Source organism: Cervus canadensis, chromosome 6 (genome assembly GCF_019320065.1).
Source record: "Cervus canadensis isolate Bull #8, Minnesota chromosome 6, ASM1932006v1, whole genome shotgun sequence".
Lineage (NCBI taxonomy): Eukaryota > Metazoa > Chordata > Mammalia > Artiodactyla > Cervidae > Cervus > Cervus canadensis.
Window position 1 is genome coordinate 49,868,626 of NC_057391.1, and position 17,309 is coordinate 49,885,934.

The 17,309-nt window shown below is 35.0% G+C and overlaps 1 protein-coding gene across 5 annotated transcripts in view; it reads left to right on the forward strand.

Moving 5' to 3' along the window:
• ZNF280D (zinc finger protein 280D) overlaps positions 1-17,309 on the forward strand; it is a 127,608-nt gene that overhangs the window by 55,795 nt on the left and 54,504 nt on the right. For all 5 annotated transcript variants that reach the window (XM_043471874.1, XM_043471877.1, XM_043471878.1 and 2 more), the window contains 4 exons: positions 7,960-8,183; positions 11,408-11,565; positions 12,387-12,487; positions 13,720-13,866. In XM_043471874.1, the coding sequence (XP_043327809.1) occupies positions 7,960-8,183; positions 11,408-11,565; positions 12,387-12,487; positions 13,720-13,866 (630 nt within the window). The remainder of the gene's footprint in view (positions 1-7,959; positions 8,184-11,407; positions 11,566-12,386; positions 12,488-13,719; positions 13,867-17,309) is intronic.

The window sequence follows — 17,309 nt, forward strand, 5'->3', positions numbered from 1 at the left end:
TCTATAATAAAACACTATTCAATATTTTTTAAAAAGGATGGAATCTCTTGAATGGGAAGATAGCTCTAAGGCATATTATTGAACTGAGTTGAATGTAATATCAATAATTTATGATATATTTATGTCATAAAAATCTTACAGAATAATCACTAAATCTTGCTCAGGGAAGTATAAAATTATGAAGACTTTTTATGTTCTAGATTGTGTATTTTATACATAAACAATAAGTTGTAATAATAGTTTCCATTTTGAAAAAATAAGATTTTTAGATTATTTGTAGATGATTTTATTTTGCTTTTGTTATAGATAAATAAATGACTATACCTCAGAAATATTGTTTTCTTTCAATGAAAAATACCTAAAACATAATTCAAATACGCTATGATAATAAGAACCATATCCTTATTGAGACCATGGAGAGACTACTAAGCTTTAAAAACATCATTTAATCCTTAGAAAATTATTTTTCTTTTTTTTTTAGAAACTAAACATATATTTTATCTTCTTTGGCTGCTCTTCGTTGCTGTGCATGGGCTTTCTCTAGTTATGGAGAGTGGGGGTCACTCTCTAGTGCAGTGTGCGGACTTCTCATCGTGGTGGCTTTTTGTTGCAGAGCACAGGCTCCAGGTGCGCAGGCTCCGGTAGTTGGAGCACACACGCTCAGTCGCTGTGGCTCGTGGGTCCTCGAGTGCGGGCTCGGTGGTGGTTGTGCATGGGCTTAAGTTGCTGCACGCCATGTGGAATCTTCCTGGACTAGGGATTGAACCCATGTCCCCTACATTGGCAGGTGGATTCTTAGCCACTGTGCCACCAGGGAACTCCTAGAAAATTCCTTGAGATAGACATTTTTATCATTGTTTTAGAGCCAGTTATTTGGTGTAACTGATGTTCAAATCTTTAATGGTAAAAGCTCAAGTTCTCTCAGATACTTATTTTTACCACATTTTGACAAATGTATGGGCTATTTAACTTGAAGCCAGATATATTAGTTCTTTTTTAGGGTATGGAATTAGATATTTATCAACCAGATCTAGATTACTAATTACATTATTTAGATTTCTGTGTCTTCACTTATTTTTTGTCTACTTGCTTTGTCATGGATTGAGAAATACCACATCTCAATCTACATCTTTCAGTACCAATATTTTCTTTGGTATATTGCAATTCTTTTTTAAGATTGTTGAGACTGTTTGTGATACAGATGAATCTCTTTTATAACTATACTGTGAACCTATCCTTTAGGATTTTTATAAAGTGTCCTTTTTTGTCTTAATTTTTAATGCCTTTTAGACTTAAAACCTTTGTTTTCTTCTGTTTTCTATTTGCCTGATGTATTCTTTGTTTATCCTTTTATTGATATTTTCAGCCCTTCTGAGTTACTTTGTTTTAAGCATGCCTCTTGCTTTAAGTAGAGAGTTGTAATCCTACATGAAAATCATCTTTTGTTTCAGTAGTTGATTTAAATTTCCTTATTTTCATCGATGTAATAGGTTTATTTGGTCTTGGTTCTGTCACAATTTTTTTTTTTAAACTAAGTTGAGTTATCTTTCTTTCTTTCCTCTTTCACTCTGTGGTTGCTTTATATGTATGTAGTTTGGATTTTTAGAGAAGTTGTATTTTTGTTTTCATGTTTATCCTTATCCTTCAAGGTTTAATGTTATATAATTCCAGTAGTCTTCTATTCTTATGGCCATTCTCTCCTGCTAAAATTGATTAAAGTAGCTTTAAATTTCCTATTCTTAATCCCATTCTTACTTTTTCCTCTGCTACCAGTATTAGTCAATATTATCTTTCTGAGTGTACTATTTCTTTATACTATTAAAAATGCTCATACCTATACTTCTTTATTTGGTAATTCTAAATTATATTCCTTGATGTGCTGCTACCATGTATGAAGCAATCTGTGAGCTTTCTTGACCTCATATTTATTGCCCTTTTACCTCCTTTCAGTTTTTATTTGTTAGTTATATCATTTTTCCATTGTCAAGGACATATAACATTTTCAATATTCTTAACCTTATTTTATATTTGTTTTAATCCTTTTCCACAGTAAATAGATTCAGTGTCCATCACCAGTCTTTTTGTCATGGTTCCTTTGGTTATCACTTGTTTGATTAAAGTTCATCTAGTAATTTATTCAAAAACAGTCTGGAACAGTATTCTTTGAGTTCTTTCATGTTCGAGACATTTGACTATAGTCCTCTAAAACTTTAAATCATAGCCTGGTTCTCATTTCTTAATTTTGCTTTCTTGTCTTTTGTATATTTTCTATACTTTGCTTTCCTCTCAGTTACTAAATCCCCCAACCTTCTTCAGTGCACCTTTTCCCATTTTTGGTTGTCGGTGGTTTATCATTCAGATTTTTTTTTATAGGGATATGAAACACTGTTTAAGAGATACTTTGAATGAGATTTATATGTTTATTTTAAAAATCTGGTCCTATCTTAGTTTTCTGTAGAAAAAAAAGAAAATGGAACAACAGCAAGCAGTTGATTATCAATTATGCATTTATGAGTATTTAGGGTATTAAACTTTTATGGATGTACTAAATTAGACATTTCTGAAGAATATGAACCTTACAGTGTATTTTACCATAGATTACGTAGATTCTTTTATAGATTTCAGAATAGCCTCAGTTCTCAAATATGACTCAGAATAACCCGTCAGTCTGAAAGTCAAATTTTTGAGCATAAAAATTATCCACAATTGTAATTAGAGACACTATTCTTTTATGTAATTTTTTTGCATTATAATTTTTCCTGTTGATGTTTGAGATCCATCCCAATAGTAAAACCTCAGATAAGGTGAGAAGTTTTATCTATCAAAATGATGTTACAGATGCACATCATTTGTAGTAAGACACATATTTTAAATCATTTTTCTAATAGTGCTGGTGAGTTTACTCTGATTGATCTTTTTCTCCATTTTTCCTTAAAGTCAAACCCAACGTTTTTAGACAGAACTTAGCTTTCTAAAGTTCTTTTAACAGTCCAAGTTTCCTAAGTTTGAACTCTTAAATATTATGTGTGTCTTAAGAAGAATCTATAAATATAGGTAGCAAAACTTTTCTCATTTCCTTCTTTTTATTGTGGTTTCATTTCAACTGTGTCTTTTAGAGTTAGACCACAGAGGATCATATTGAATTAGAGAACTAATGTCCTACTTTAGCTTATGGGTACAACCTTAACTCCAGAAACAAATTATATCACTTTTGGTCAGTTCATTTTATTTAGTATTTTTTTCTCCTCTCTTTTAGAGGATCTTTTTAAGATATTTTTGGTGTGCTTTTTTTTTTTCCCCCCCTTTAAAGGTTTCAGAATTGACAAGTGAGCAGAATAACTGCAATCAAAGGAAATGTTATAGGTCTGTCATATCAAAAGCCCAGTTTCTCATGTGACATACGAAGTTTCACCAATAATGTAGAATTTCAATATGGCAGGAGAGGAAGATGGTGTTATTTTTATAAATGGAATAGAGTTGTGTTTAGATTGTCAAACTTTCTTATGATGTGACTAACTTACTAAATAACATGTTTAGGAAGAGTTTAAGTCAATGGTTTAAATTGTAAAAAAGTTCTGTAGTTGTTGTCCAGTCGCCCAGTTGTGTCTGACTCTTTGTGACCCCATGGTTTGTAGCATGCCAGGCCTCTTTGTCCCTCATCATCTCCCAGAGTTTGCCCAGGTTTGTGTCCATTGCATCAGTGATGCTATCCAGCCATCTCATCCTCTGATGCCCGTTTCTCCTTCTGCCCTCAATCTTTCCCAGCATCAGGGACTTTTCCAATGAGTCAGCTGTTCGCATCAGATGACCAAAATACTGGAGTTTCAACTTCAGCATCAGTTCTTGTAATGAGTTTTCAGAGTTGATTTCCCTTAAGATTGATTGGTTTGATCTTCTTGCTCTCCAAGGGACTCTCAAGAGTCTTGTCCAGTACCACAGTTTGAAAGTCTCAATTCTTTGGCACTCCGCTTTTTTTATGATCCAGCTCTCACAACTGTATGTGACCACTGGAAAGGCCATAGCCTTGACTACACAGATCTTTGTTAGCAGAGTAATGTCTCTGCTTTTCAACACACTGTCTAGGTTTGTCATAGCTTTCCTGCCAGGAAGCAGACGTCTTCTGATCTCATGGCTGCAGTCACCATCTGCAGTGATTTAGAGACCAAGAAAAGGAAATCTGTCACTACTTCCACCTTTTCCACCTCTATTTGCCATGAAGTAATGGGGCCAGACACCATGATCTTTGTTTCTTTAATATTTAGTTTTAAGCCATCTCTCACTCTCCTCCTTCACCCTCATCAAGAGGCTCTTCAGTTCCTCTTCACTTTCTGCCGTTAAGTGGTATCATACACATATCTGAGGTTGTTGATGTTTCTCCCGCCTATCTTGATTCCAGCTTGTAACTCATCCAGCCTGACATTTCTCATGATGTGCTCAGCATATAGATTAAACAAACAGGGTGACAGCAGACAGCCCTGTTGTACTCCTTTTTCACTCTTGAACCAATCAGTTGTTTCATACAGGGTTTAACTGTTGCTTCTTGACCTGCATACAGGTTTCTCAGGAGACAGGTAAGATGGTCTGGTATTCCCATCTCTCTTAAGAGCTTTCCATAGTTTGTTAATGATCCACACAGTCAAAGGCTTTGGCCTAACCGATGAAACAGAGTAGATGCTTTTATGGAATTCCCTGGCTTTGGCTATGATCCAGCAAATATTAGCAATTTGATCTCTGGTTACTCTTTCTTTTCTAAACCCAGCTTGGACATCTGGAAGTTCTTGGTTCACATATGCTGAAGCCTAGCTTGCAAGATTTTAAGCATGACCTTACTAGCATGGGAGATGAGTGCAACTGTCTGATGGTTATCACATTCTTTAGTGGTACCCTTCTTGGGAATTGGGATGAGGATTGACCTTTTCCAGTCCTGCGGACACTGCTTGGTCTTCCAGATTTGCTGACATATTGAATGCAACACCTTGATGGCATCATCCTTTGGGGTTTTGAATAGTTCTACTGGAATTTGGTCACATCCACTAGCTTTATTAACAGCAGTGCTTCCTAAGCCCCACTTGACGTCACTCTCCAGAATGTCTGGCTCTGGGTTGCTGACCACACCATTGTAGTCATTTGGTTCATATGGATCTTTTTTATACAGTTCTTTTGGATATTCTTTCCTTCTCTTCTTGATCTCTTCAGCATCTACTAGGTCTTTACCGTTTATGTCCTTTATTGTGCCCATCTTCAGGTAAAGTGTTCCCTTGATGTCTCCAGTTTTCCTGAAGAGATCTCTAATCTTTCCCCTTCTGTTGTTTTCTTCTAGATTTATACTCTGTTCATTGAAGAAGACCTTCTTGTCTCTGTGCTGTTCTTTGGAAATCTGCATTTAGTTGGATATTCCTTTCCCTTTCTCCCTTGCTTTTCACTTCTTTCTTTAGCTATTTGCTAGGCCTCCTCAGATAACCACTTTGCCTTCTTGCTTTTCTTTTTCTTTGGGATGGTTTTGTTCACTGCCTCTTTTACAGTATTGTGGACCTCCTTGCACTGTTCTTCAGGCATACTGTTCACAAGTTCTTATCCCTTTAATCTATTTGTTACCTCCACTGCCTATTCATCAGTTCAGTTGAGTCACTAAGTCATGTCCGACTCTTTGCCACCTGTGGACTGCAGCACCAGGCTTCTTGTCCATCACCAACTCCCGGAGCTTGCTCAAACTCATGTCGATCGAGTTGGTGATATCATCCAACCATCTCATCCTCTGTTGTCTCTTTCTCCTCCTGCCTTCAGTCTTTCCCAGCATCAGGGTCTTTTCCAATGAGTCAGTTTTTCGCATCAGGTAGCCAAAGTATTGGAGCTTCAGCTTCATCATCAGTCCTCCTAACGAATATTCAGGGATGATTTCCTTTAGGTTTGACTGGTTTGATTTCCTTGTAGTCCAAGGGACTCTGAAGAGTCTTATTCAACACCACAGTTCAAAAGCATCAGTATTCATATTCAGAGGGGATTTAATTTAAGTCATACCTGACTGGTCTAGTGGTTTCCCAAGCTTTCTTTAGTTTAAGCCTAAATTTTGCTATGAGAACCTGATGATCTGAGCCACAGTCAGTTCCAGGTCTTATTTTTGCTGACTGTATACACTTTATATTTGGCTACAACGAATGTAATCGATCTGATTTCAGTATTGGCTATTTGCTGATGCCCGTGTGTAAAGTCATCTCTTGCCTTTGCCATGCTTCATTTTGTTCTCCAAGGCTAAACTTGCCTGTTATTCCAAATATCTTTTGACTTCCTACTTTTTCATTCCAGTCCCCAGTGATGAGTAGAACTTCTTTCTTTGGTATTAGCTCTAGGAGGTCTTCTAGATCTTCATAGAACTGATCAACTTTTTCAACATTGGTGGTAGGAGCATAGACTTGGATTACTGTGGTGTTGAATGACTTGCCTTGGAAATGAACTGAGATCATTCTGTCATTTTTGAGGTTGCACCCAAGTACTACATTTTGGACTACATTATTGATTATGAGAGCTACTTCATTTCTTCTAAGGGATTCTTGCCCACAGTAGTAGGTATAATGGTCACCTGAATTAAATTCGCCCATTCCCATCCATTTTGGTTCACTGATTCCTAAGATGTCAGTGTTTATTCTTATGATCTCCTTCTTGACCACGTTCAGTTTACCTTGATTCATGGACCTAACATTCCAGGTTTCTATGCAATACTGTTCTTTGTGGTGTCAGATTTTACTTTAATCACCAGACTCCACAACTGAGCATCATTTTCACTTTGGCCCACTTCATTCTCTCTAGAGCTATTAGTAGTTCTCCTCCAGTCTTCCCCAGTAGCATATGGGACACCTTCAGACTTGGGGGACTCATCTTTTGGTGTCATATCTTTTGTCCTTTTATACAGTTCATGAAGTTCTTATGGCACATGTACTGGAGTGGATCCCTCTTCCATTGGATCACATTTTGTCAGAACTCTCCACTATGACCTGTCTGTCTCAGGTGGCTCTGCATATCATGATCGTAGCTTCATCAAGTTATGCAAGCCCGTTCGCCATGACAACGCAGTGATCCATGAAGGGGGAATTACCTAGGTGGCCTGTTAAAGAATATAGGTTTCTGGGCCCTACCTCTAGACATTGTGGTTTATTGGTCTGAATTGGACTCGGCATTTTGACAAGCATTTCTGGTTTTTCTAATGCAAGTCTTCCCTGGATTGCCCTCTGTGTAAAACTGCCTTAGAGAAATTCTAAAACTGAAAATTATGTAGAATAAATTATCTTGTTGAAAGAAAAAAGTTCATGTATGAAAGTACTCCACCTTAGAACTAGTTTATATGATACCTTGATTTTACTCACTAGAAACTAAAGTTCCCCTTCAAATATATGAGCATTCTAGATTTCAAGATGTAATTGCTGAAGCTTTCAAGATATAACTGATGCTTCTTTATTTTGTCCCTATATATTTCCTAGCACCTTGAGTCTTGGGAATGGCAGATTAACTGTACTCAGTGTCCAGTTCTAACCAGATATTGCAAAATTTAGTATATCACTTGATAATTAAGCATATACATTGTGGCATGTAAAACTATGTTTCCTTTCTATACTCTTTATGACATGGATATGAATAATTGTTTAGTTAATTTAAATATTATTAGATATTTACATATGAAAAAGTACATTATAAGGAAAAAACTATTAGATCAGTATCCACACCCTGATTTTAAGATTTTTCTTTTCTGTCTTTAAAAAATTTTTTTTATTTATTAAGATCATAGATATTTATTGTTTGAATTTTTTAGAGTGTGTATATGCAGGGCAAGCTTTTGGCAAAAATTTTTCCAGATATATTACCAAGCACAATTTTACATGATCTTACCTTAGTTGTAAACAAAGAACCATATTTTGGTTTCTAATTTTTTAAAGTGATAAATAAGGCTTCTGTTTTTTTCTCTTGCAGTACTGTTGTCCAGACATGATAAATAACGTTTTGGGGCTGGCTAAAACAGAAATGTCAAGTACAGCAAATAAAAATAAAACTGTTGATTCAGAAAAAGGAAAACTGATCATGTTAGTTAATGACTTTTATTATGGGAAACATGAAGGAGATGTCCAGGAAGAACAGAAGACTTACACAACCTTTAAATGTTTCAGTTGCTTGAAAATTCTTAAAAATAATATTAGGTATGTAAACATTTATTTTTATTTCTATTTGGAAATTGGAATGCTACAGATTGTAGCTACAGGTTGTATCTTTATCTTGCATTTTTAATATTATTCTAAATAAGTGATTTTAACACTTTGAGCTAAGAACAAAGGAAAATTCTTTTGTTGAAAAACTTTTGTTCTTTCTTAGATATTAGACTTGACTCTTAGATCCAGTTAGTTGTGTTTCTTTAAAATAGCTTAAAAAAGACAAATTATATTTCAAAAAAAAATTACTTCCCCTGTATTATCAGTGATCTAGATAGTTTCATGAGATAATTTTCATAGTTAGCTGCCTTTGAATTTTACTTTTTTCATATCACAAGAACTACTTACTGAATTTTGTCCAGTTTGACTTCTTATATACTCATGCTCACATCTTGCAATTTATAATTTTTGAAACATTTATCTTCTTGGGAGAAGTACCAGTTCTAGGAAATATGACTGCTTTGATTTTAAATTTGAGCCCTTTAAGAATTAGAGATTTAATTTCAGTGGAATTTTGAAATTTGTATACATATATGCTTTAAATTTTAGGAATTTATACTTTGTAATCTTTGAGTTAGATGGCATATTAGTAACTGTCATCCCATAAATAAGTTAGTTACAAGATTAAAAAGACATATTGATTGATATTTTTCATTGGTATAGCTTGATATTTATATTTGGTAAGGTTTTTTAACATCATTTTATTATGAAAATTTTTAGCATTCAACAAATTTAAAAATATTTTATAATAGATACACCTGTATATTTAATATCTTGGTTCTACTATTAACATTTAACTGCACTTGTTTTATTGTGTATCTTGTCATCCTTCCTTCAAACTATTTGGGTTTTTTTTAATGCATTTCGAAGTAAGTTGCAGATGTCAATGTATTTCTTCAGGTGAGATGTGTGTGTGTACAAACATATAAAGGAATACGTTTTTTGTTTATCCCTCATAACTATTATATAAGCGTTCTTAGGCACCTATAGGTTACTTCTAGTTCTAGCACTTATTTTATTTTCCTGTGAGTTCTTAAGGTCCAAAAAGAAGCATATAGAAAAACCCTGAAATAAACTGTGATAACTCCTATAATAATTTTTTATGACAGTGCTTTATATTTTTAGAAATTCTTTTACATATATTATTTCATGTGAGTTGTCACATTTCTTTTTCTCCTTTTATCAGATTTTAACAGCCATTAATAGCTAATGGTCCCAGTAAGTTTAATAGAATGAGCATTGTACTTGGTGATATAATACCGATATAGTCCCCTGGAGCAGGAAATGGCAACCTGCTCCAGTATTCTTGCCTGGAAAATTGCACGGGACAGAGGAGCCCAGTGGGCTATATAGTCCATGGGGTTGCAAAGGGTCAGACGCTGAACATGTGCACACACACTGAAACAATGTTACAATAGAACTCAGTCTCCTACTTCTATATTTTTACCACTTTAATAGTAAAACACACCAGAAGAATCATGTTAATATAAAATGCATAGAAATATGGCTTCCCAGCTTAGTTCTTTGTTATACTTAAATGTTATATATATATGACATTAGAATATATTTCAGTAGTTGTTTTTTTTTATTTTCCTTTGAGATTAACACACTAATATTAAACATATGAAGGCAAATTTTCTTTTTTGTTATTATTTTAGAATACTAGTTACATATTTCTAAAGTGTCCTAATACTAGAAATTTTTAGCAAACAGCATCTAGGAACATCCAGGAATTGAGTGTTTTTGAAATACTGATTGTTTAGTAAGCATAACCTTAATAGAAAACATTCTATGACCAAAGAAGTTATACATGTTAAGTAATATTTCACCTTGACAGTAGAAACTGGAAGAGTAAATTGATGTTTGTAGAGGAATGGTAAGAAACTTATAACTGTAGATTTCTATTCTTTTCCCTGTTAGTGTATTGTGGTATGGTTTTTTCCTTCCCCTACATTGAGTGTCACACAAAATATGTTTATTTTATTTTGTGAATATATTTGCAAGATGTTTGTGTTTTTTGTTTTCCTTGTTTCCATTTTTTGGTTTAAGTAGTATGAGATCCTGATGGGGGCTCATGTTAGTTGAGAGAAAGCATGCTCATTAAGAGATTATTTTATATAGATACACTTTAATTTTGAAAATTGTAAACTGAGAAGTTAATGGCTTATGACATTATCTCTATATGTAAATATTTAGCCAAGACTAGGATTTACAATAGGTGTTTGTAGAGCTGGTGTTAAAACCAAAGGAATACTAAAAAAGATATTTCAAAGTATAACATAACCTGTACTAAAGAGTAGTGTTATGTGAGATATGAAAAAAAAAATAATGCTGTAACATTTATGATGATTGCTTTCCAGATGGATAATATTATTATTTTCAACATTATTTCCTTTAGTGTCTCAAAGTGAGTAATTGTTGATAGTTGACCCAGTCTAAAAATTGTTATTTTGATTGAATAACTTTACTTTCAAATTCACCAAAAAGCTTCAGTAAGCTCTTTTAAATAGGTATTCCCATTTATATTGTACTCTCTGCCGTTGAAGGTCATAGTTCCTGCTCATAAGAAGCCTTTTAGGGTAGCTGAAATAGCAGAATGTAAAACTGAAAAATGGACTTTGCCTACAAAGGGCGCAGTCTGCAAGTTAAAGTGAAGTCTTTGCTAAGAGTAAACCAGCATCATTAAATAAAACAAAAGGTTCTTGTAATTGTAGGCATTAAAATTGCTGTTACATGCATTTAAAAACCAAGACACAAGTAAAAATGCCAGTAATTTGTCTTTTAAGCCACTGGAATCTATTGTATATCTTCAGAGCCTTAAAAGATTTCTCTCATGATTCTAGCTGCTTTTAGTGGTAGAGTTTCCTTCCTTTCAGTATTTTATTTTAAAATATAAGTAGTATTTCTTATATGGAGAAGAAACCTGCTGTTTTATATTTAAAATTTTTTCATAATCTGAAACTATTAAGATAACAAACTTGTGATATTTCAAACTAATGTTGATAACTATTTTAAAACAAAGGTGAAAATGTGTTTACTTAGCTACTTAATGAAAGTGATTATTTAAAGTGCACACTCTTCTAGAGAACTTTAAGGCTTTTGAGATTTTATTTTCATTAATATATCTATAATTTTAAGATTTAGACTCAAGTACTTATTTGTGAGATTTTTGTTTTTAAATCTGAATTTTTGCACCTGTTGACAATCATTGATAGGTTTATGAACCACATGAAACATCATTTGGAACTTGAGAAGCAGAGCAGTGAAAGCTGGGAAAACCACACCACCTGCCAGCACTGCTACCGACAGTTTCCCACACCATTTCAACTGCAGTGTCACATTGAAAGTACACACACACCCCATGAATTTTCTAGTAAGTTACAGTTTCATTTAAATATTGCATATTTGTTGATTTTTAACAATATAACCTCTGAAGAAAGTTTGTTACTGAACTCTGAACAAGTGTGGTAGAAAAATAAGAATAAAAAAACAACTTTGGAATTTGAGAGTAAAGTTGAAAAAGTTAATTTTTAACTTATACAGTCTTTTTAATAAAATTAGTTACTGAAATTCCATCTTAATAAATAATTCATTATGGTAAATAACTTGTGCATTACATGTGGAGGACTAAATTAGAAGGCTCAGATCATAGTTTTTAAAGTGAAATCAGTGCCTTTCTTTTAAACTTGAGTAAGAAAAGTAAATACAGTGTTAGTTAAAATCACATACTTTGGATCAAGACAGCTTGGGTTCAAATCCAAGCTCTGCCTTGTAATATGTGATCCTAATGTGATCTCTAGCAGGTCACTTAATATTTGAATAATGGGGATGATAGAAATACCTGCTTCATAATGTTTTGATGGGAATTGAGTGAATTAAGTTGATGGGAATTGAGTGAGTTAATCAAGTCTTTAGAACTGTGCTTGGCCACAGTAAACAACTATGGAACTGTACACCATCACTCCACTGCCAATATTACTACTACTATTGTTGTTGTTGATATAGATATATAAAATGAATTGTAAATGTATATATCTGATTTTGTTTCTTTTCCTTGAGAGGATTTTTTTTTTAATTGAAGTATAATTGACATTTAACATGTATTAGTTTCAGGTGTACAATGTAGATTGAATACTTACATGTATGTATATATATCTTAAAATGGTATAATGTCTTTTTTCCCCCCACTTTTAGCCATTTGCAAAATATGTGAATTGTCATTTGAAACAGAGCATATCCTTTTACAACATATGAAGGACAATCATAAACCTGGTGAAATGCCATATATTTGCCAGGTATATACATATTTTATTGTATACGTCGTGTTTGGTTGGTTGGTTTGTTATCTGTTTTGGTTACAAGATTTAAACCTATTAAGCCAGGCTTCCCTGATGGCTCAGATGGTAAAGAATCTGCCTGTAATGCGAGAGACCTGGGTTCGATCCCTTGGTAGGGAAAATCCCCTGGAGAGGGGATGGCTACCCACTCTAGTATTCTTGCCTGGAGAATTCTATGGACAGAGGAGCCTGGCAGGCTCTAGCCCTCGGGGTTGCAAAGAGTTGGACACGACTGAGTGACTAACACTTTTACTTTCAAGCCAGGCATCAGCAAATTTTTTGTATAAAGGGTAAGATAGTAAATATTCAGGTTTTGAGGATCATAGGTTTCTGTTGGAACGAATCAACTCTGCCATTGTAGCACAGAGGCAGTCACAGACAATAAGTAAATGAATGGATGTGTTTCAGTAAAGCTTTATTTATGGACACTGAAGTTTGAATTTTATATAATTTCCTTGTGTTATGAAATATATTCTTTTATTTTTCTAACCATTTTGATAAAATTAGTTACTAAAATTAAAGTCTATTTTGTAAATAACTTATTAGTAGAAAGTCCGTTGGCATAACTCATATATTGTTGTGTGGGGTCAGCAGAGTTGGAATTGACCCATAGGCCATTGTTTGCCCACTCCTGTATTAGACAAAGAAAAAGCCCTGTGGCAGAAAGACAGACATAGACTTATCTTAACGTATAGGGAAGAATATAGACACACAAAGGGAAGTACGAAATGCTTTTAGTTCAGAGGACCCTACCAAATGCTTTGGGACTAGTTCTTTTCCAGAATTTGGAGAAATGGGAAAGTAAGGTAAAAATAAACTGTCATTCCATAGCCTGGAGACCATTTATAATCTAAGGAAAGATGCTGTTTTATGTAGCAATAAGAAGGAACTTTTAGGACCAGAGGTGTCAGAGTTTGATAATTCAAGTCAAAATTGGGGGTGATAAAAATATCTGATAAAAATAAGAGAATCTAGTTATATTTTGGGAAGTATCCTTAAGCTTTAAAAGCTAACTCTTCTGTTTCAAAGATTATCTTTTGATGTTTTTATTAATAGGCTTCTTGGTTGTGTAAGGCATTAGAGCTGAATTAATAGTACACAGTGTTCTTCTGAACAAGTGACCTATCACTGTTACTTTGAAATTGGATATGATTATAAATTTTCAAACTAAACCAGATATTTTTTTGTAGGTTTGCAATTATAGATCATCATCATTTTCTGATGTAGAAACTCATTTTAGAACATCTCATGAAAACACCAAGAACTTGCTATGTCCATTTTGTCTCAAAGTTATTAAAATTGCAACACCCTATATGCATCATTATATGAAGCATCAGGTGAGATTTGCCAGTTCTTATTAATTTATGTTGTTTTAGAGAAAAGATAAATTATGACTTAGAACATTGTTTAGATTTTTTCTGCAAGGGAAGCAGCATTGTTCCAAATGACATGGTTAAGTTACAATGTATGCTAAATTACTGGTGAAACACTCACTTCTTTTCTTTGCTTCCTTTCTGGTGATACTATGGTTCATACATGATAATTCTGATAAAGATAGTTAGAAATACTAGGAAACCTTGAATTTAAGGAAAAAAGAGAAGATGAGTGAAGGAATATCCAAAAGAGTAGGACTGGGGAAGGTAATTATCAGGAGCAGTGGAAAAAATGAGTTTGAACTGATAAAGAAAAGGTTGATGACTCAAAATCGTGTTTTCTTCTTTCTCTTCAAACTGTATTTCCACTTTTAGCCCCCATATTATAAGAAGACATGTTGGCATCATTGACCAGGAGTGGTCTTTTATAGCTGCCCAGAGAATAGTAATGACACTTACTGCTGATATGTGAACTCTGGCAGAGAACTATATTTAGTTCTACTATGTAATTTTGGGGACCCAGTATTAGTGCTTATACCTGTATCTTGAATTCTGATATTATGCTTACTTGTTCTTTTCCTGAAGCAATTAAGTCATCCTTTGTTTGGGCTGAAAAGTTTAATGCAACACTGCTCCTGTTCTTAAGTGCTTGAAAGAACACTAACAGTGCCTTTGCCAAAACCAGAAGTCGGTGGATTTATTGAATCTGATCATGTTACCAAGTTTTGCCACCTCACTGATTAGCTCAATGCATTTTCTTGTTACTGATTAAACTGGCATGTCAGTTTTTTCAGCATTGGTGCTCACCTTGCTTTCCATTCTAGTCATTAGATAATCATGAAATTGTCTTGTGGTTTTTCATTGGAAAAGATCACAAAAGTAGAATTTCCTAATAAATTTGAGATCACCTGTGCTGTGACTGACACAGAGTGTCACATGTGTTCTGATAAAATGTGGTCCACTGGAGAAGGGAATGGCAGACCACTTGCCACGAAGTATTCTTGCCTTTAGAACCCAATGAACAGTATGAAGAGTCAAAAAGATAGGACACTGAAAAATGAACTGCCCAATATGCTACTGGAGATCAGTGGAGAAATAACTCCAGGAAGAATGAAGAGATGGAGCCAGAGCAAAAACAGCACCCAGTTGTGGATATGACTGGTGATGGAAGCAAGGTCCGATGCTATAAAGAGCAATATTGCATAGGAACCTGAAATGCTAAGTCCATGAATCAAGGCAAATTGGAAGTGGTCAAACAGGAGATGATAAGAGTGAACGCTGACATTTTAGGAATCAGCCAACTAAGATGGACTGGAATGGTTGAATTTAACTCAGATGACCATTATATCTACTATTGTGGGCAAGAATCCCTTAGAAGGAATGGAGTAGCCATCATAGTCAACAAAAGAGTCCAGAATGCAGTACTTGGATGCAATCTCAAAAATGACAGAATGATCTCTGTTCCTTTCCAAGGCAAACCATTCAGTATCATGGTAATTCAAGTCTATGCCCCAACCAGTAATGCTAAAGAAGCTGAAGTTGAACGGTTCTATGAAGACCTACAAGACCTTGTAGAACTAATACCCAAAAAAGATGTCCTTTTCACTATAGGGGACTAGAATGCAAAAGTAGGAAGTCAGGAAACACCTGGAATAACAAAAATTTGGCCTTGAAGTACGAAATGAAGCAGGGCAAAGGCTAATAGAGTTTTGCCAAGAGAACACACTGATCATAGCAAACATCCTCTTCCAACAACACAAGAGAAGACTCTACACATGGACATCACCAGATGGTCAACACTGAAATCAGATTGATTATATTCTTTGCAGCCAAAGGTGGAGAAGCTCTATACGTCCGCAAAAACAAGACCAGGAGCTGACTGTGGCTCAGATCATGAACTCCTTATTGCCAAATTCAGACTTAAATTGAAGAAAGTAGGGAAAACCACTGGACTATTCAGGTATTCATACCTGAATCAAATCAAATCCCTTACATTATACAGAGGAAGTGAGAAATAGATTTAAGGGACTAGACCTGATAGAGTGCCTGATGACCTGTGGACGGAGGTTCGTGACATTGTACAGGAGACAGGAATCAAGGCCATCCCCAGGAAAAAGAAATGGCTGTCTGAGGAGGCCTTACAAATAACTGTGTAAAGAAGAGAAGTGAAAAGCAAAGGTGAAAAAGAAAGATATACCCATTGGCATGTAGAGTTCCAAAGAATAGCAAGGAGAGATAAGAAAGCCTTCCTCAGTGATCAGTGCAAAGAAATAGAGGAAAACAATAGAATAGGAAAGCCTAGAGATCTCTTCAAGAAAATTAGAGATACCAAGGGAAAATTTCATGCAAAGATGGGCTCAATAAAGGACAGGAATGATATGGACTTAACAGAAGCAGAAGATATTAAGAAGAGGTAGCAAGAATACACAGAAGAACTATACAAGAAAGATCATAATGACCCAGATAATCATGATGGTGTGATCACTCACCTAGAGCCAGACATCCTGGAATGTGAAGTCAAGTGGGCCTTAGGAAGCATCACTATGGGCAAAGCTAGTGGACGTGATGGAATTCCAGTTGAGCTATTTTAAATCCTAAAAATTGATGCTGTGAAAGTGCTGCACTCAGTATGCCAGCAAATTTGAAAAAGGCAGCAATGGCCACAGGACTGGAAAAGGTCAGTTTTCATTCCAGTCCCAAAGAAAGGCAATGCCAGAGAATGCTCAAACTGCCACACAGTTGCACTCATCACACAATAGTAAAGTAATGCTCAAAATTCTCCAAGCCAGGCTTCAACAATTCGTGAACCATGAACTTCCAGATGTTCAAGCTGGTTTTAGAAAAGGTAGAGGAACCAGAGATCAAATTGCCAACATCTGTTGGATCATCTAAGAAGCAAGAGAGTTCTAGAAAAACATCTATTTCTGCTTTATTGACCATGCCAAAGCCTTGACTATGTGGATCACCACAAACTGTGGAGAATTCTGGAAGAGATTAGAATACCAGACCACCTTATCTGCCTCTTGAGAAATCTGTGTGCAGGTCAGGAAGCAACAGTGAAAACTGGACATGGAACAACAGACTGGTTCCAAATAGGAAAAGGGGTACGTCAAGGCTGTATATTGTCACCCTGCTTATTTAACTTATATGCAGAGTACATCATGAGAAATACTGGGCTGAGTGAAGCATAAGCTGGACTCAGGATTGCCAGGAAAAATTATCAACAACCTCAGATATGCAGATGACACCACCCTTATGGCAGAAAGCTAAGAAGTAAAGAGCCTCTTGATGAAAGTGAAAGAGGAGAGTGAAAAAGTTGGCTTAAAGCTCAACATTCAGAAAACGAAGATCCTGGCATCCAGTCCCATACTTCAGGGCAAATAGATGGGGAAACAGTGAAAATAGTG